At 40.4% G+C, this 20,714-nt stretch overlaps 1 protein-coding gene across 22 annotated transcripts in view; it reads right to left on the bottom strand.

The window, feature by feature from the left end:
- Positions 1-20,714, bottom strand: part of WNK2 (WNK lysine deficient protein kinase 2) — a 172,678-nt gene that overhangs the window by 110,344 nt on the left and 41,620 nt on the right. For all 22 annotated transcript variants that reach the window (XR_012159824.2, XM_073351600.2, XM_073351601.2 and 19 more), the window contains 2 exons: positions 2,201-2,373; positions 937-1,157 (listed from right to left, as the gene is read on the bottom strand). Coding sequence is in view for 21 of the 22 variants with exons in the window: in XM_073351600.2 (XP_073207701.1) it covers positions 937-1,157; positions 2,201-2,373 (394 nt within the window). In the remaining variant the exon portion in view is untranslated. The remainder of the gene's footprint in view (positions 1-936; positions 1,158-2,200; positions 2,374-20,714) is intronic.

The raw sequence follows: 20,714 nt of genomic DNA, 5'->3' as shown, positions 1-20,714 counted from the left end.
CCCTCACCTTTGCTACTTCATTTTCAACCACAAGGTTCTATAACTTTCATCTACAAAGCTGAAATTTTCATGGTCTTAAGTTTCCAAAGGGTAAATTTGCTCAGGAAGTTTGAGTGAAAAGGGTTGAGCTGATTGAGAATGGAGGAAAAGGGGCATCACACACTTTCCCCACTCAAAGAAGTGTTGCATCAACTTCATCGGTGCCAAAGTGACTGGGGTTAAAAAGTTAACATTTGGCAGGGAAATACTGCCCTTAGGTCCCGATTCAGGAAAGCACTTAAGCACATGCTGAAATTCCACTGAAAATGGAGATAAAACTGCTGTCTCAACTAAGAGTGCTTCCTTGAATTGGGGCTTTCCTGAGGAGAAGGGCCTTTGAATGTTCTGGTGAAAAAAATCAGTTTGACTTTAAAGTGTTATCAGGTTTCAGTAAAATAGCAGTCCTGGGATACAGAGTACTTGGGGTACGTGGGGTTTTTTTTTGAAGACACTTACCCACTCTAAAGTGAAAGACAGCTGCAGTGCAAGGGTGCTGCTAATGTAGGCCCGCAGCAAATGAGTACATCTCTGAAGGCAAAAATAAATGCTGAACTAGTGACTCATTCTTTTAGAATTAGAAATGAAAAGGACATACAAACATTACCTATACGGAGGATATGGTGAGAAGACATTAAAAATCATTTTAGAAGAAATAGGGGGGCCTCTACTGTTTTGATTTAGAAGAGAATTTACCATGCCATGGTACCATTTTCTAGATAGGACCATAGATTGAAATTTTCCTAAGCAGTATAGAGGATTTAGCCACACACAGCCACCTTCATTTCTGCAGCCAAACGACAAGGATATAAATACTAAAATGAAACAAACACCACGAATAAGAACAGCTCACCACCAAAGCAGGACAAGAAGGGCTACAATACAGAACAGAATGATTACCTATTACACTTTTGGCAAATGAAGCTCTTTTGAGGGTTGCCAGACCTAAGTCTCCTATTTTCACAGATCCAGTTGGTCCCGTAATAAAAATATTGTCACATTTTAGGTCTCTGTGAATGATTGGTGGAGTTCTCGTGTGCAAGAACAGTAGACCTTTCAGGATTTGTCGGCACCAGCTACGAAGAACTTTTGGTTTCATCACTTTAAATCTTTTCAGATACCTGCCGCAAAAACACAGAGAGAGCCATAGGCATAAAGAAAAAAAGCGTTATTTAAAACTCTAAAGGTTTTACAATGGACAAAATTAGGACCTTGTTTTGAATACACCCCCACCCCCCCCCACACACCCCAACCACAAGCAGCTCAGAGACAGCATCATGGTGAAAGTAAATTGTGCTCTCTGAAGAAAGCACAGAGACATTTCATTTTTTTGGAGGAAGTTAATTATTGTATCATACTTCCCTGGTACAAATACCACCAATATTCAGACATATGGAAGTTTAATAGTAAAGCAATTCATTTTATGCAAAGACCTATGCTAGAACATAAAATGTTTTATGTATTCAGATTAGCACACTATGGAAGTCTTTTGATCTGTGTACTGCAGACCTGCATTTCTACCATTAGCCTAAGACACACATCTTTACTGTAGATATGGAGGGTATGTTTTGGAGGAACTCAAAATCTGCTTCTTGCACTTGCAGAGTGGCAGGTTGGAGTTGTGCAGTGATGTGTATTACTCCCATCAGGGATGAAAATCTGTTCTGAAGTTTGTGCCAACTGCTTTATAACCAACTGAACCACAAGCTATTAATTAGTGCTGTTTAGGAGATAACCTGGAGCAGCTTTTGAGTCAAAAAATGAACCCCTCCAGCTAAAGCGCTATTTTATTGCAGTTTTGTAATGCAAACCACAAACACCAACCCCCGCCCCCAAAAACCAAACCAAAACAAGCAAACAAAACCACGATCAACAACAACCTAACAAATTCACCCAGAGCTTCATGTGCAGAACAGAAAACAAAGGAGAGAACTGCTGATAGTTACATAACTGAAACAGTAGCTCAGGGGAAACAGCAAAAGGTGCTGAAATTCTGCTTTCAGATCAACAGAGTTCAAACATCGGGACACATGACTGAAGGGACAGAACAGATCAGTTTTTTGGTCCTGAGATGCTTTTTTTTCCCCAGAGAGGCTATAACTAATATTTTTCTAAGAATTTCAGCAGCTATTCTGAGATGTGCCACCAGGAGCACAGTACTTACGTTTTTAGCGTTCCTGAGGTCATCAATTCAGTAACCAGCACTATACATTTTTTCCCTTTTACACAGGACTCCCAGAAGTCGTAAAATCTAACAATGTTTGGATGCTGAAGACCTTTCAACATTTCTGCTTCCTCCTTAAATCTCTGTCTCTCTACTTTTGTCAATTTTCTGTCCTGTAATCCAAAATAAGCATTATTAGTATTGAATAAAACTTTTTTTTTTTACTGTAAGTCATTTACTATGGTTTTGACAGTACTAGATTTCTTTTATGATCACATCAAGCATGATCATTATAAAAACTATTTATATAAGAAATGAGTAATGTGGAGGAACAAGAACTCCACAGGGGCACTAGCCTCAAATTTAGTTCCTGTCATCATTAAATTGTGTCTCTGAGCTGAGCTGAAGGACGAGTAGCCCTGTATCCAAGAAATGTCTGTGGTATGCAACATAGGAGCCTTTGATTTCCATTTTCACCTTCTGAGGCATCACTAAAACCCCACAGTTGAGCCATGTCAATGGTTTGGTGCATTCATATATATCTAAATGATTTCATTAGATTTAGTTTTGAACCATTTTTGATCTTGAAAGTACAGTTAACTGGAAAGACTGAACTAACAAACGCAGGGCTGGATTTTCACATATGCCGAGTACCGCACAATGCCTGTGGATATCATTTACAATTGAGGATGCTCAACACTTTAAGACATCAGGCCTGTAATCTGCACTTTACTGAAAAAAGGGTAAGTTCCTCCTTACGTGGATGGCCTCCTTTTCCATTGCTATGGAAACAAAAACAATCTAGACAATGCCACCTCAAAAAAGAATGTGCCAATTTTTCTGCTCGTTCACAATTCTGCCTCTTCTTCCAAGCTATTTTACACTAAATTCGACTCAAAAAAAGATTTAAAAATGACTTTGTGCCTTTGTCTTTTCTGGGATGTAAAAAGGCATCCTGAAAATGTTTCTTGCCTGCTTTTAAGATCAGAAATATTGGGAATGACAAATTCTATCTTCCTGGTTTTCCTGGAGAATCTCTAAGAGGTCTCAGGGATATTTAAACTCTCGCACCTTAATTGAAAATGCAAGGGTGTTTAATCATTCACAAATGTTTAGACCCTGAAGATAGACAGGTGCAAGAGTTTAAAGGAATGACTTAAAATCTTTCCCTTTCAACTGTCTCCCTCTTGGCTTTTGGGCTGGTGTCAATCCACTAGTTCTTCAGTCAGAGTATAAGTATAATGAAAAAAGTTTTAAAGAAAAATCTGTTGGGGAAAAATGCACTCCTGCAGCCTTAGAGGCAAACGGACTTTGGCTGGATTGGCAGGGGAAGAGGGCTGTGGCTCCTTTAGGGATACTCATCTCCCATCCCACCTCCCATTGCAGGAGTCCAGCTCCCTCTGAGTCTTGGGTTATGGATAACTTGGGTCAGGGGAAGGGAGGGAAGAGGAGAAGCATCATCCTACATGACTGGCCAGTTGGCATATGGAACCCATTGGCCCCCATGCACCCAAGGGTCAGTCACAGAAGCCCTTAAAAATCCCTCAAGCCTTCTTCATAAACCATAAAAAAGCCACAAGCCTAAACAGTTACTCTCATTAGGAGCACCCCTTTAGTACTGTATGATAACCTGTGGTCAATCTCTCTCTCATGGACAGTAAAGCAGATTAAGATCACTCCAGTCCACTGCCCTAGAAATAAAGCTCCTTAGCTCTTTAAAAGGCAGAGCTGTTTCTTACTGACCAAACTCAGAGCTAACAGATCACTGGAAAACACATGCATTTATCAGGTCCAAAAGTTAGTTCATTTTTCAAACTCAGACATTGTACTTTCCTCAGCAACCTTAGAGGGATGTAGATAATAATATCCACTTCGTGAAATAAATGGTCACTTGGCCTATTTTTAACTGAGACTCTGAGGGAGATAAGGCCATTGCCATATGGATACAGTCTCCCTGCATCTGCAGTGAGAGGAATTCCACACAGTAATAAGAATTCTCATGGCTGGAGACGAACTGGCTTTATATTGGCAGAGATTTTTCAGAAAATCCAGGCCGAAACTTGCTACGTGTTTTACCTCATCTTTATCGCCTCCAAGGGACGGAAGCCCACCCTCAGGGTGGGGGGGTGGGGGGAGGAGGCGGCGTTTCCGTTTTCCAAGGGTTGCTAGATGTGCCAGCTTTACTGCTCCGCCGCAGTTTTTAGTTCTCTCCACATTTTACTGAGCAGCATCCACGTTACTACTCACACGAGGGTTGCCCAGGGCAACAGCAACAATCTTGGCCATCTGAGCAGCTGCTTGCCTGGTTGGGGGCAGATCCCTTAGTAGGAGGCAAGCCGTTCTGCCGGTCACAGGCGGACATCTACCGCAGTAACGAGGCGGCACTGCTGCTGTCCCATATCAAAACACTTTTAAGAAAGCTAAAAAATGGTGCCCAGTGAGCCTGCACGGAGGAGTCAGACAACTGCTTTCAACCCCATCGGTCCTTCCCCTACTGCTGAGTTTCCTTTTAAATTTAAGCCCTGTAGAATAAATCAGACACACTCCAATTAAAGAGGAAAGGGAGAAATTCCCTGTGAGTCAGGAAAAGCATACCGGGGGTGTGTGGAGGGGGAGTCAAGACAGGAGCAGGAAAGAGGACAACAACAAAGTCAGCAATTTTACAAAACATTCTAAAATTAAAAAAAAAAATCACAGTGCTCTTTGATTCTAACTTTTAGGTTTCTGAGCATCCCAGGGAAATTTTCCATCCCTAGTTAAGATATAGAATATAATTGCTTCTTGTATGTTTGCTTAAATGTTAAACGAACATACAATACGCAATTATATTCTATATCCCTGACTGCAGATTATGTGCCCCAGTGCACTGGGACTGAAGACTCAAAAGTATCCAGGAATGAACAACAGAAACCACATACATTTTGGATCGGACAAAAGAACCTGACACCTCCTCCCCAGCTCCAAACCATCTCCATATTTCATACCCACTTCTTTAGAGAACATATTTTTAAATCAAAAGAATAAACCAATAAATAAGTTCTAAAGAGCAGCAACACAGGATGAGCATCAGCCTCAGAAGAGAGCCAGTGCCAACTGGCAACACTTGAACAGCGAGTGTAGGGATAAATAAAGTACGTGCCAGGTCTAGGTCAACCAGTCCCACGGTGCAAACTTCAAAAGATTCAAACTGATATTGTGTACAGTCTTTGTAAGAGAGTTTATAACCAAGCTACTCAAATTCCATCAGGCTCAACCTGACCCAAAAATTGTTGGCTCTTTTTAAGAGGGCTTAAAAATTAATCTGTTTTCTGCTTCGAGGCAGGAAAACACCTACCCTGGTTGCTGTTTTAACTACACAACTCACTCAAAGTTCATTTGGAAACCAAAAATCTTTACTAAGTTTGTAAGCACATATTCTCATGCTGTATAAAGCACACAAGGCAAAGCTTTAAGAGGACGATAAAGTTGTAGGCTTGTTGTTTCAAGCTTTCGAGAAAGTCATTTGTTAGGAGGCCAAGAGAGCCTATGCTGAGATGACACTGCAGCAAACCAATTCCACAAAATAAGTGTTTGGAAATCACAAAAGCTAACGGAACCCTGGAATATCATGCCTAAGGTATCTCAAGTTGGGCACCCAAAATCAGGGGGAATTTATGACAATGTGGTTGTAAAGTGACTAAGCCAGGGTTAGCCAATGAGTTTGTTATAGGCAGTCTATTCCTACCTAGGAGCCTCACATTTAATGACTATACAGCACTTCCTCCCAGCCCTCTTTAGGGGAATCCTCTGCCCAGCGCACAGCCCAAGTTGGTGGGCAGAATGCTGAGCAGATAGGCAAGGGGATAATCCTTTTCCCAAATCATGGATCAGCCTCCGAGTCACTCTGCAGTCACCACTTTACCCCAATAGCAGCAATGGCCTCAGCAGTGCCCCTTTAACTGCAAGGTAAGGATCATTCCCACCCTTACTCTGCCCCTGGACACCACTGCACAGGGGGTGCATGACCATCCCATACTGCCAGCCTCTCGTTGCACCCCAGTTCATCTTCCAAAGGGATCCTCTGCAGATACAAATGAGGCAACTGGATGTGTCCCTCGATTTCTCCTTTGCTTCATTTTATTCAAATTCCTTCTCCTCCCCCTCACTTCTTTAGCATCAGCTGCCACAGTCCCTGTACTGACAAGGCACTGTGCTGCGGAGAGACAAGCAACTGCCTGACAGTCCTCAGCTTAGCAAACAAAACAGAAGAGTCATCCCGAATTAACATACAAGCTCCCTGCTTAGTCTATTCTCACTTTATTGGTTTTATCCTATAGATTTGCACTAAGTTTCCACAAAATTGTGAGACCCAAAAATACTTTGACAAAGTGTTTTCAGTGTGAACTGGGAGACACTGACATGATTTTGCAGAGGACTACACACTTCATCTCCTTATAAGGTGTCCGAGCTTCCAGGCGCCTCTGAATCTCACTTTACTGGGACAGAAAAATCTTGGCTCTGCAGGACAGATGTTTAAAGTAATTGACAGCCTCTCAACACTCCTGCATAGCACCAACGTTTCTAAAATAACTTTAGCCATCAAAAGTTCAACGCTATTGCATAGTGTAAGCCTTGGTTCAACATTTCTAGACAAAATTTAAACGGAACCAATAAAGCAAAATGATGTAAGAGAGCTGCTCATTGTAGATTTGTTTTAAAAAGGACTTGGCTAGCTTCTTCTCTTTCATAGGCTATAAAGAACGCCTTAAAGAGAGGCATTTTGTCCACATTTACCAACAGATCATTTTAAATGGTAAAACTTAAAATGATGCAGAGTAGAATTTGTTTCCATGATCAGAGCTCCAGTGTCATAGCAAGAGCAGATATAAGACAAATTATCCGTTTTCTGAAGGACAGCAAGTTTTCCTGCACATAGAATGTAAGACAGCTCTGTTTTAAAATAAATCCTAAATGCACAATCTTGAAACAAGTTTGCTGTGTTTTAATATATCCACCATGACTTCAAGACCACAACTGGTAACTGCACTGAAGATACTCAGCCTTATAAAACACAAGGCAAAAGCAAATTTTTTTTTTAGCAGACATGTTCATGGAAACAAATACAAAATTCTATTGTACAGGATGATTTAAAGACATTTTTGCAAGTGATGTCACAATAATCCATAACCATCTACCCTACCCTGTGTTCACAATTTGTATTAATTTTAAATTATACATTTTTATTATTACTCTATTTTGCTGCGGCTAAGGACTTATGGAGTGTCACTACAGCAGTAAGCCAAGACACGGTGTGCATAAGTAGGCTATTAGAATGTTTCAGGTGCAGTGTCAACAATCCGATCTCTTAGCCATGATACAAGAGTCTACGCAATCTAGTGTGGTTTATTTTGATAAGAGTACACTCCTAAATTTTACGGTTTTTTTAAGCTAACTGTTTTGGAGTTATGCAATCTATCCTTCTGCTATGAAAGGTAGTTCCTAGCAGGCAGAAAATAAAAGCTAGTAAGGAAAAGTAATAAATACTCTTTTCCCTATTCATTTTCTCATTCCTCTTTCCTCCCTTTAATTCTGAATATACCAAATGCATTTACATTGGCAAGATATACAACTGAACAAGTGATAGCTATTTACATTTCTGACAAAATACCCAAATTGTTTTATTTCTCACGCTGCACTTGCCAGAGTATGCACTGTTTCAGAGTAGATTATCAGGGAGTTGGACAAAATGTTTGAGGTAGGAAACAAAATTAAATTGCATTTCCTGTTTGTAAATTGGATTTGTGAAAGTCTGTCACTCATCTGGAACACATAAGTTACTCTCTCCTCCTCCCAGACAATCATGCTGGATAATCTAATAACTTTCACACCAATCAGGCTTCCTCTTTGCCAACACAATGTTCACCGTCACTAAATTTCCTAGTGCTGAACACTGGCTATGGTTGGAATTAGTACCAAAACCCCATTAATAAAATTAAAGGACAGGCTGAGCCTTATATATTCGATTTCTGAGAATGACACCCCAATTAATAATAGGAAACCTGTTTTGCTAGTATCTCCTCTATCTGGAATACATAAGCTCTGACTAAAGTCCTCACACGTCATATAGAAATAGGAGAGCACTTTATTCTGAGCCTTTGGAAAATTTCCAAAGAAAGATTAGCCATTGATGAAATGTAGTTCCTATCTATATTGGTCTAATACTTACCCTAGAAAATGAATATGATAATATTTCCATATATCTTAAAGCACTTTATAAAACAAGAGGGCATATTATCCATTTTTTACAGATGGGAAAACTGTGCCACAGAAAGTTTAAGTGACTTGCCCAAGATCATTGTGAGTCATTGACAGATTTGGGAATGAACGACAGCTTTCCAATTTATACTCACTGCAACTCTTATCCAGTGGAGTGGACTGAAGGTAAACAAAAGATCTAAACAACTTATCCAAAATATTTACTTTAGCTCAGTTCCAGTTTAATAATGCTATGTATTCATTTAAGAACTACTACTTATAATTATGTTTGATAATATGATAACAGCTGTGTCTCAGAGTAGAAAGATGTGGTGTTTCAGCACAGGAACCTGGAAATGCACTGAAATACTCCTGCACAATGTATTTTGAGTAACATTTTAATTAAAAACAGCTACTATGACAACTTGAAGAGTGGTACTAATTTTTAGGACAAACTAAACTCAACCTTGCTAGTGACTGAACTCAGGCTGTGATGCAGATGCTGTTATTTAAATAATTAACTATTAAGTTCTCCTAAGAAACTGAAGAAAGCCGTAGTTTACACAGAATGTTCAAAGTATTCTTTTCAGCCTTAAGATGTAACCATTGCTCAAGAAGCATTTAACCACCTGCTAAGTACTATCAACTTGTATGACAGCTAAGCATTTGGCGGCCATGTCATGCCTGCCCATGTATTAGGAAAGACTCCTTGTTAGCTACCCTTAGACCAAAAGGATATTGCACTGACCTGGAAGCCACAAGTTCTGGTCTCCTCAGAAACTGAGTGTTAATATTTCTATATAATTCACAATCCTCATTAACCAAGGCTTCATACCCCTACCTTAGGAGTCAGGCAAGTAACCTTCACCCATTCTCCAAATAAGATAACAGAGGTTGCACAAGGTCACATCAGGCAGGGTAGAGACAAGAAGTCAGGTATCTAATATAACAGAAGCAAGCCTCAGTCACACTGCCTTTTAGAGTGAATGTGCCAAATCCATATGCCTTCTGTAACCACTGCTCCAACCTGTAGACCACATGCTGCTCCCAGAACCATGATGAGAACCCAAGAAACCCAATTCCCACCATTGTCTCTCAACCTGTCGCATAATGCACTTGCAAAATGTCTGTCACATCCTTTAAGAGCTAGTTCAGCTACAGAACAACAATCTACTTCTGCTATCCCACAGGAAATTCTGATATTTTGTCATTTTAGTCCAACACCCCTAAATTTTTTATGGAACAAAGTTCCAAAAAATATCAGTTTGGAGATGTTGAACGTTTCATCTGCCTAAGACACTGCAGTGGTTTATGGGAAACGTAGTTCTGGTGCCTGCATCATGTTCTCATCCTCTGGCCAGACTGATGTGATAAATGGCAGTCATGTGACTTCTACGATACCCCCTGCCTCTGGGTCAGAGGGGAGACTGCGGTACATCAAGGGAGATGTAAACCAGCCAAGGAGCCCAGCCCACAGGAGAGAACTGGGGCACAAACACCTCCCATGAGGTACTGCTGCATCCTAGCTAGATACAATTTAATGTTGAACTATCTCAGAACAAAATGTTTCAGTTCAGTTCAACAAGCCACAGTATTTCCCCAAGGGTGGAATCAACTTGATACTAAATATTTTGTTTTGATTTTCCTGACAGTTTAAAAAAAAAAAAAAAAAAGAAGGACATATAAAAAAAAGTGTCAATTCTGTGGAATTTCCATCTAAAAATTGCAAGCTAGCTCCACTGCCACCGCATCTTAAAGGGGAGAGATCTGTGCTCTGGAACTGCAGGACTTGGGTTCCAACCCCGCTAATTATCTATGCGGGGAAAAAAAACCAACCCAACCCTAAAGGCTGAGTAAGGTTCTCAAAAGTCCCTAAGTGACTTAGGTATTTTAAAAAATTATTTTACCCCATATCTTTACACGTGGAAACGTAAAGTACTTGACTTTGCAAGGGTGGTTTTCTGTAATTTCATAAGATTCCCCCTTCTTTAGTGAGAGGGGCCTGGAATTATAATTGCGTATGATTTTACACTGAAAACACATTTAAAAGTGAATTTGGATGTAGTTACATTTTATTCTTGTTTATATTTAAGGGTATACCTACACTCCCAACGCTTCAGCACGGCAGCACTGTGACGTGTGCAGTGTAGAACATGCTTTGTCGCCGGCGGGGAGCGCTCTCCCAGTGACAAAAAACCACCTCGAACAAGCGGTGGTAGCTTTATTGCCGGGAGCGCGGCTGCTGGTGACAGAGCGCTGTCTATACTGGCGCGTTTCAGCACTAAAACTTTTGTCCATCGGGGGGGGGGGGGTGTTTTTTCACAGCCCTGAACGACTAATGTTTTACCGCTGAAAGTGGCAGTGTAGACACAGCCTTAGTTAATGGGAGCTGTTCCTTTAACATGGCAAGGCACTTGATTGCAAAGCGTGTAAAGAGATTTTACCTATTTGTCCAGAGAGAGGAAAACCCTGACGGTGTACTCTTCAAGATGGAGGACAGTTGGACATTCTTAAAGGTGGAAACTTTACCATTCGGTGTGACTGGGAGCTTCAGGGTATTGCTTATGAACTATGGCGCCTTTCATCTGGAATAAATTTTAATCCGGTTTAGTTCAGTAGGTATGAAAGGTTGTTCCCTTTTAATGGATGTTTGGTAGGCCCCTGCACAGCTCTCACATTACAAGCTCACCACCATACTTTGAAGTAATTGGCAGTGTCTGCAGAGGCCAAGAACTGAATGAGCATCAGTAGCTAAACCATTTCTTCAGCTCCTAGAGGAAGCCTGCCACCCCCAACTGGTCACAATAGAAGCATATTAGCAAGGTAATGTACATGGGAAGTTTGCTTTGCTGCTCCTCTGCAAAACAGAGGCTTCATTCACCAGGCCTGTCAGGTGAACCAAAGTAAAAGCTAACTGCCATATAATGAAATACTTTACTGTTACACTGATGATTCACTTTCTCCTCCCCAATAAATGTGTTACCGGTTTCAGAAAGGCTTTCAAAATAACTAACAAATTGGAAAGATCTATTAGTAATCTAGTGCACACCTGTATGGAGCAGCTGTGATGGTTATGTAACAGTGTGGAAGACGATCACCCTTAATATAGCAATTCTGGGCTCTGAATACTAATCAGAAGGGAGAGCTGCCAGCTGCAGATAGGAGCAGGCTTTGGTTTGTGTGTTCTTAGGTGGATATAAAGTTACAACTAAAGGAACTTGTTTAACAGAAGCTCCCTTTGTGTTAGGATGGAGAACACCACTATACCTACCCTGCCAGGAAGAACTGTTCCCTGTGTTCTCTAGTGTTCTGTTCAGCCTAGTTTTAAATGTTTCTAGGAATAAATCCTCCCATATTCTCCCAGCAATAACAGCTTCACAATCTTCCATCAAACATCAGGAAAAAGTTTCCTGAAAGTTAAACCTAACTTCTCCTTTTCAAAGTTTATTTTCATTTATAAACAATGGGGGAGAAGTATATGTAAACTTGCATCCTATTCCTCAGTAAGCAATGCCTGAGAAAGAGGATACAAGTTTACAAATACTTCTCCCTCAGATACAGTGCACATATTGTTAGTCAATCTTCTCTGGGTCAGTCCCTCCAACCCATTTATCATTGTGGTGGTTCTTCTTTTGTTAGCAACAAAAGGCATTAACTGTCAACTTAATTACTACCAACCTCTTTATTTACTTTTCCTTTGTTATTGTACGATCACTTTTCTTAACACTCAAAAGGGATTTAAAAATAAAGTTCATAAATAGCAGGACATTTTACCGGGGGGGGGGGGGGGGAATGGCACAACCTTAAAATTTCAAAGTCAAGAGACACCACTGTGAAAAGAGAAACACCAATAATCAAACTCCAGCGAGAAACTGCTGAATTGGAATTCATTTGCAAATTGGATACTATTAATTTAGGCTTAAATAGAGACTGGGAGTGGCTAAGTCATTATGCAAGGTAGCCTATTTCCCCTTGTTTTCTCCTCCCCCCCAGACATTCTGGTTAAACTTGGATTTAAACTTGGAGAGTGGTCAGTTTGGATGAGCTGTTGCCAGCAGGAGAGTGAGTTTGTGTGTGTGTGTGTGTGTGTGTGTGTGTTCGTTCCCGGGGGGTGGGGTGGGGGGGTGATTGAGCCTGGATTTGTGCTGGAAATGGCCCACCTTGATTACCATGCATATTGTAGGGAGCGTGGTCACTTTGGATAAGCTATTACCAGCAGGAGAGTGAGTTTGTGTGTGTGGTTTTTGGAGGGGGGTGAGGGGGTGAGAGAACCTGGATTTGTGCAGGAAATGGCCCACCTTGATTATCATACACATTGTGAAGAGAGTGGTCACTTTGGATGGGCTATTACCAGCAGGAGAGTGAGTTTGTGTATGTGTGTGTGTGTGGGGGGGGGGGGTGTGCAGAAGGTGAGAAAACCTGGATTTGTGCTGGAAATGGCCCAACTTGATGTTCACTTTAGATAAGCTATTACCAGCAGGACAGTGGGGTGGGAGAAGGTATTGTTTCATGGTCTCTGTGTGTATATAACGTCTTCTGCAGTTTCCACGGTATGCATCCGATGAAGTGAGCTGTAGCTCACGAAAGCTCATGCTCAAATAAATTGGTTAGTCTCTAAGGTGCCACAAGTACTCCTTTTCTTTTTGCGAATACAGACTAACACGGCTGTTACTCTGAAACCAATAATCCACAATCAGTTTCTCACACTTCATATTGACTTGAAAACACATTTTGTTCACTACGAGTCCCCATCCTCCTCCAACAGAAATCCATAAGATTTTTTTTTTCCCCCATCAACATCACTGGGGACAAGAGAAGCAGAAAGAGCAGACCCAGTGTTATGGCAACTAGGACTGAAGTGCCAGAGACATATTGTATATAGAGATGTTTTCAGGATGTGAACATTCATCTAAGCAAAACTATACAGCCTTCCTATGTAAAACTGTTTGTGCTGTTTTAACACAATCATCTTTAAATGAGCTGCATGTAGATTACTTGCTGAAATTACTAGTGCAGCAGAGTAAGTTCCACACAAACTAGTACATTTAGATGGAATACCAGAAATAGTTAACTTTAGACCCCCTCCCCATCCTACACACATTTTTCAAAGAAAACCAACCATTTCAGTCTGCAATAGCTGATACTCCCTGACACAATATATCACCAATCTTCAAGCATTTGCGTCTCAATGAAGGTAAAAAATTAAAATGCGTAAGTTAAAAATGTTTTGGGGGTTGAAATGCACATGGTATTTTCTGTCATTTACCTGTGAAGTACAGTGTTTGCTTAAGTTTACAGAAACGTTTGTACCACTTTTTCAGGTTTGTGATCACTTATCAGTTTGATAAAATATTAAGAACACTTTGCATGTATTACAAAAGGCATCTTTATAGCTCCCATTACCACAGTATCTGGGCACAGGCCATAACATCTTCATAACAAACTCCCACGATTCCTAGAGACAATAAAGAATCCCAGACCAGAATAATAGCCAATTCTAGCTCTATTTCCAGCTTCAAGAGAGTCTTTAAAAGCAACAAATGCAGATTTTAAGTTCTGGTGTGTCACACTTAAAGACTCTAAAGCACTCAGCAGGTCAGCTTCTAATTCTCATCAGTGTAGCTAGAATAGATTCTTAATTGGATGCTATGCTAAATTACATGTCACACTCACCATGAAATGATCAGTGGGACGGATTAGAAACTGTGGGAGGGGGACAGAGTGCCCCTAGAGGCAGGAAGGTGCACTGCAGCTGGCTCCTCCTCAACCAGCTACACCAGAAGGAGGAAGGAGGAGAGTTTTGATCACTACTACTATCCAAAGCAGATTTGGGATTGGAGTAAGAGACTGTGGTCCCCAACTAGGCGGAAAGGTTTCTTATGGGGCAGAGTAATAGAGGAGGGGTGGCCTATGCTTTCACCCACACTTCAGCATTGTTTGTAACACTACACAACTCCAACAGTCAGTTATGATCATGGAAGATTAATTTGTTCTTCCTGTCTGAGAGTTTCCCTCCACACACCAAGGCATCTCTAAACTGGCTTATTTGAAAGTTTCAGAGCCCCTTGCTTGTCTGCCCACCTTCTGTGTGAATGTGTATGGTTTTATTTACTGAACAAGTTATGGAGAATACGATCATGTACTACCTCATTGCAGCCTGCACACCACAGATTGAGAAGCACTGCTTCATAGTATTTGGAGATGAAGCAAGCATTGTGCTACTCAGCCTCATATTAAACATAATATTTATACAATGAGGTTCAACTAAAATAAACGCTGCTCAAAGAAGGAGCAAAATAAATTAAGTTTCTTAATTTAGATTTGTCCCTGGACAAATTTGGTTTGGTTTAATCCAGCCTTTTAAACAAGGTCAGTGTTACACAGGTAATAGTCTTACATAAAGAAACTGCTCCTGGACACGATTTCATTATAGAGTCACACTCACTTTTATGTGAAATCAGTAATCCACGGCGGGTTTCCCCGCACACCTATCAATTGTGTTGTGGACACTGACTTGAGACCCCTCTTTCACGGATGAAGTCTGCTGCTTTCTGGACAGTATACCACCATAATGAAGAGGCAAAGTGTCAAGTGGTAGCCACATGCCACCATGATAAGGCGGCTCCATCCTTCAAGATGTGAGTGTTATGGAGCACAAGTGTTCTGGAAACGGACATGGGTTTCTCTCACGATAAAGTATTATCAGGGTAGACACTCTGCCCTTTGACCCATCACCCAGAGAGTTCAACAAATGCAGGTTATATGAACAAAGATACTTTTACACTAGATCTAATGTTAGGCAGCATTCAAGAATTTTTTACCCCATGCTACTAAGTCACACACTTTCTGTCTTATGCATTAACAGTGCATGCCATTCTACTGATGGGATAAAGTGTGAAATGAAAACCTTTTTATTCCCTCATAGACTACTATAATTTGAAATACATCTTAAGTATTTTGAATACTTAGCTGTCTATTTTCTTCAGAGTCATAAAAATAATAGAAGTTAGAGATGGATAAAACCTATTATCCAGTCCATCTCCTTGCAAATGCAGAATTCTCCCAATAGTACATTGATATTTAAAATTGGCATGGTGAATACCTTATACAAAGTGATAAGGGCTACCAGAACTTCGCTTGGGGAGTCTATTCCATAGGAATAGCTGTTCTCACCAGTAAATGAATTATATCAAAAAATTTACACTAACTCAACAGTAAGGTTGTATATTTACAGTCACAAAGAGTCAGGACATAGAAAAAGTTTCCACCAGTAATGTTAACTCTGCTGCATTGCACATCTCCCATGATTTGATAAGTGATTTGGCTCACACTATTAACAATATTAAAGTTCTGTCAACTTAACTTTGGTCCCCATCTAAATTTTATTATAAGAATAATAAATTTAAAAACCTGAGACCAACAGCAATGTTTGCACAATTTTCAAATTCCAATGAAAATAGTTCATCAATGAACAAACATTCCATTGTAGTATTTAGAGCCCAAATATTGCAGCACTAAAAACTTTAAAAATTTTGTTTTCATTACCCAGGTTGAGAAAAATGCAAAGTAAAAAACAGAGTGGCAAATAAATTGGATTTTCAAAGTTTTCACTTTTAATTATTTATAGTATTCATCGGTTATCAGTAATTTCGGGTAAGTAGATACAACAAATGATTACTTTGAGAGCAACCACTCAACGAAAAAAGCCAAAAACAGGAAGAGACATTGACACATATGCAACATGGCATAGTTAACATTGTTGGAACATACACTTTTGCATTTTTTCACCTGCAATTTCAACTTTCCACCTCAATGTTGTATTGAAAGTTGGGAGTTGATATGGAGGGATTTCATTTGTTCAGTAGTGAGTTTATGCATCATGAAAGTCAAGGCTGAAATGTCCCATTTAGGCTTTGAAGTTTCAACCTTTGTTACCACCATTTGTTTAGCTGGGGAACTTTCTGCAAGGCGAGGATAACAGGATAGCAGAATACAGATAGCCTTTTTTAAGTGAGTTTAAGTTACAAAGTTCTGCAGTATCTGCAGAGACTCGCTATCAATGTGATGGGGCTGAAAAAGAGGCAAATGTAATCCTAGAACATATCCTAGGAGGCATTTCCAGAAGAGAGCGCGAAGTTGAATGCCATTGTGCCAGGCACTGGTAAGTGCTCATCTGGAACATTGGGTACAATTCTGGTCACCCACATTCAAGTATGATGAATTCAGACTGGAACAGGTGCAGAGAAGAGCTACTTGGATGGTCAGAGGAATGAAGGGCCTATTTTATGAGAAGAGGCTAGAAGAACTTGGCTCATTTAGCCTAACATGATGAAGGCTGTGAAGGGATATGATGGCTCTCTATAAATACATCTGGGGGGTAAATACCAGGGAGGTGAAGAGCTATTTAAGCTAAAGGGCAATGCTGGCACAAGAACAAATGGGTAAACTGGCTATGAACAAATTCAGGCTGGAAATCAGAAGGTTTCTAAGCATCAGAGGAATGAGGTTCTGGAACAGCCTCTCAATAGGAGTTGTGGGGGCAAACAACTTGATTAGTTTTAAGAGAGCCCTGGACCAATTTATGGGATTATATAATGGGTTGCTTGTGATAGTGAGAGGCACAGGTCAGCAGCTCTGGGGACTCCTGGTTCATGTCTGATCTCATGTGTCAGGACTTCAGCCAGTCACCTATAGGGATCAGGAAGGGATTATTTTCCCCAATGTATTCGGGGTCTTTTGGGGGGCGAGGGGGAGTTGTCTCCTTTCTCTGAATCATCAGAGGTGGCCAGAGCTTGAGATGGGATGGCAATGGGAAGGCATTCTCTCTCTCAGGTTGGCTGGCTCATGCTCTCATGTGTAGGGTCTAACTGATCACTGTATGTGAGGTTGGGAAGGAATTTCCCATCAGGTCAGATTGGTAGTGATCTTGGGGTTTTTCTGCCTTCCTCTGCAGCGTGTGGGTATGGGTCACTTATTGGGATCATCTGGTATTTCTCACTGAACCATTTCCCTGCCCTTGGAGGGCCCTCAGGCACTGCTGCACCTCAATCCCTCCTATTGTCTGCCTGTGGCATATAACAGATAAATCTCCTGTGGGCTGTAATACTTCGGTCTAATTTTGGTTGATGGGTTTAGTGTGATTATGCTGGGTCGTGCAGGTGGCCAGAGGTCAGACTAGATGATCTGGTGGTTCCTTCTGGCATTGAACTCTGTGCTGTGATCCATTATCTTTTGTGGCAGACTTTCTCCAGGCACTAAGAGGTTTTTATTTTGTTTGGGATTTTGGGGGTTCCAGGTGGGGCAAGAGAATGAGGACTTTTGTTTGTTTGTAGGTACATACAGTGCTGAGCTGGAGCTGGTTTCACGCGAACCGGTTGTTAAATTTTGAAGCTGGTTTAGAACCGGTTGTTAAAGGGGTGGGCAAACTCCGGCCCGCGGGACGGTCCTGTCCGGCCCGCCTGAGCTCTCGGCTGGGAGACTCCCCTGAGAATCCCTTTTTAATTTTTACTCACCCGGCAGCGCTCCAGGTCTTTGGCGGCGGGTCCTTCAGTGCTGCCGAAGACCCGGAGCAAGTGAAGGAACCGGTTCTTCAGCTTTTGGCAGCTCATCACTGGGTATATATGCCCCCTGCTAAATGTCCCAAGATCAGATAGCTTAATCCCTACACTAAGCTTCTTGGTGTGCCTATGTACAGATAATGGATAGTGAAGTCAAAGGGTGAAGTTTAGTTGGCGCTCTCTTTCTTAGAAGATGCCCACTGAGCGTACGGAGAGATGAATTTTTAATTGCATACTATTTTTAAACATGTTCCCCCAAACCAGGCAAGCTCTGATCCTTCCTCCTTACTGAGGAGGAAATATAAAATATTCAGTTTGGTCTCTATTTTAATGCCACTTCATGAATTTCAGCTCCCAGAAGTCAAATGGTTTCAGAAGATGATAAATGTGAAAAAGGGGATTATAATAGAAAATGTTTGGTAGCCTTGATTATAGCAGGTTCTAGCAACCAACATCTTCAGAGTGCTCTGCAAATTGTTGTTCTTATGTAATAAAGAGCACTGCACCTAACATTCATTCCACTACTTCCCCACAAGAAATGCCTCTGACATGTCTCATAAACTCAAAGCTAAAAGCCATCTCTCAACTTGCTCTTGTCTATCTGATGTAGTACAGTGCTTGAAAACATTAAAATACCCGAAGCACAGTAAGGTTTAACTCAGGACAGTGGATAGCATATCAGGAGAGGAGCTGGCCAAATAATGGATTTTTTGGTTCCCTGGCAATTTTGAAGAGTAAAATAAATTCATTTTGAGTCAAACAACAAGATTCGTTTTGATTTTGTCCATTTTTAAACATATTTGAAATTTGTGTTTTAAAACCATTTGAGGAAATTTTGAATAAAAAATGGTGTCTAACAAAAACCACCAAAAAACCAAAAACAACCCCTCTCCCCAAAAATCAAAGTCTTACTCCGAAACTACCAGAACAAAATGTTTTGAATTTCTGAATCCCCCTCCCCCAACGATTCAGGAAAACCAACATGAATTTTCAAAACTTTTCAGTGTTGCCAATTTGTATTTTTTGCCAGAAAAACTTTTGGATGAAAAATTTCACCCAGCTATTATCAGAAGTTCTAGTAAATTATAGAAAGAACTGTTTGTGACCCCAATATTTAGATTTAAAAGTTATCCACAATAAAATACTTGTGTGACCTGTCTTTGAGAATCTCCAACTCTTCTCCACTATTTGCAGCAGGCCTTTGAAATTCAGCAGCAGAAAGCCCAGGGGACAGAGAAGTACCTTTTCTTTGCCCTCAGGAAATTCTGCTGAGGTTTGAGGGTTATCAACTCTCACTTGCCCTTGCCAGGAAAAAGAGTTGGCAATGTGCCAAAAGTGGCGGTGGTTGCGGGGGGGGGAATGGAATTTACAAATAGACCCAGGAACTTTCAACAGATTTGTCAAAAAAGGCTAATGCAGTATGTTGATTTGTATTTAAAATATTCCCTTCATTTTTTTTGCAACGTAAACACTGCAGCCACATGCTTGAGACTGAACAAGAATCAAACCATGGAAGTGACTAATTATGCTCATTCTCCACCTTCAGTGAAATGCAAAAAAATTAAGTGTAATACATGATAAAAGCTATGGTAAAATGGATCATTTTTAAAGGATTTTAAAAAAATCTGAAGCACTCACAATAGCACAGATAAGGAATTTTGTCTAATTAAAAATCAGTGACTCTTAACAAGTTTCACTCCTTAAAGACAGCATTTTAAGTCCTGAGTAATTAATTTAATACAAGGTTACGCATTCAGTGAATACAAAGACCAGTTAGTTTCATATTCATGCACATTAAACAGTGTATATAAATCTCCTCACGGTATTTTCCACTGAATGCAACCGATGAAGTGAGCTGTAGCTCACGAAAGCTTATGCTCAAATAAATTGGTTAGTCTCTAAGGTGCCACAAGTACTCCTATTCTTTATATTGAAGATTATATTAAAATGTTAAACAGTTAATGGAGAAAGTAATAAAGAGAGACTGCTTTCCTACTTGTCCAATGAGAGAGACTTCCTGATCCAGGAAAGATATCATTTATGTAAATATTAACCTTGCTATTTGACAATAAAAAAAACCCATAAAATAAAATAAAACAAACCAGTAAAAACTGTTCTGAAAAATCCTGCTAGAGGATAGATTAAGTTAGGAGGAGGAAATCAGTGGTTTATATACAAATTTAGAAGTGTGTTATTTCCAGAGTTATTCAGGTAATTTGTTCTTTCTTAATCACGTGGACAGATCAACATGTCCTTCTACAATTGCAAAATGCCTCTCTGAAGTCCCCCTATACCTTGCCCAGCATGAAAGTTTTTTTGGAGTATGAAATGACTTAATTACTAGTGATGGAGAATTAGTAATTCAAGAAAAACATTTTGTAATCAACAGTGGTAATGGATGTTCAATGTAAAGAATGTACACCCTGTAAATAAGTTTTCCCCGTTCCCTAAGATTAGTGATAGGTGAGTGCAGTAAAATATTGTATGGGCTTCACTGGCCAAACAACTCATTTCATTGTGGGGGAAAAGTTACTTGTGTAGAAAAGTTAAAACAAACCGCTACAGAGCGGATTAAAAGGACTGAAGAGAGAAGTATACAGCGTTTCTGTAAGACGGCCTGTATTTATTTCCAATAATTGTCCTTGCCCTGGAACATCTAAAGTATCTCTTTGGGCTTATGCATGCAAATTAAATGGAAGGGCCAGATCCATTTGTCCCTTCAA

Source organism: Lepidochelys kempii, chromosome 7 (assembly GCF_965140285.1).
Source record: "Lepidochelys kempii isolate rLepKem1 chromosome 7, rLepKem1.hap1, whole genome shotgun sequence".
In the NCBI taxonomy this organism is placed as follows: Eukaryota; Metazoa; Chordata; order Testudines; family Cheloniidae; genus Lepidochelys; species Lepidochelys kempii.
This window is presented reverse-complemented; position numbering and strand designations above follow the sequence as displayed.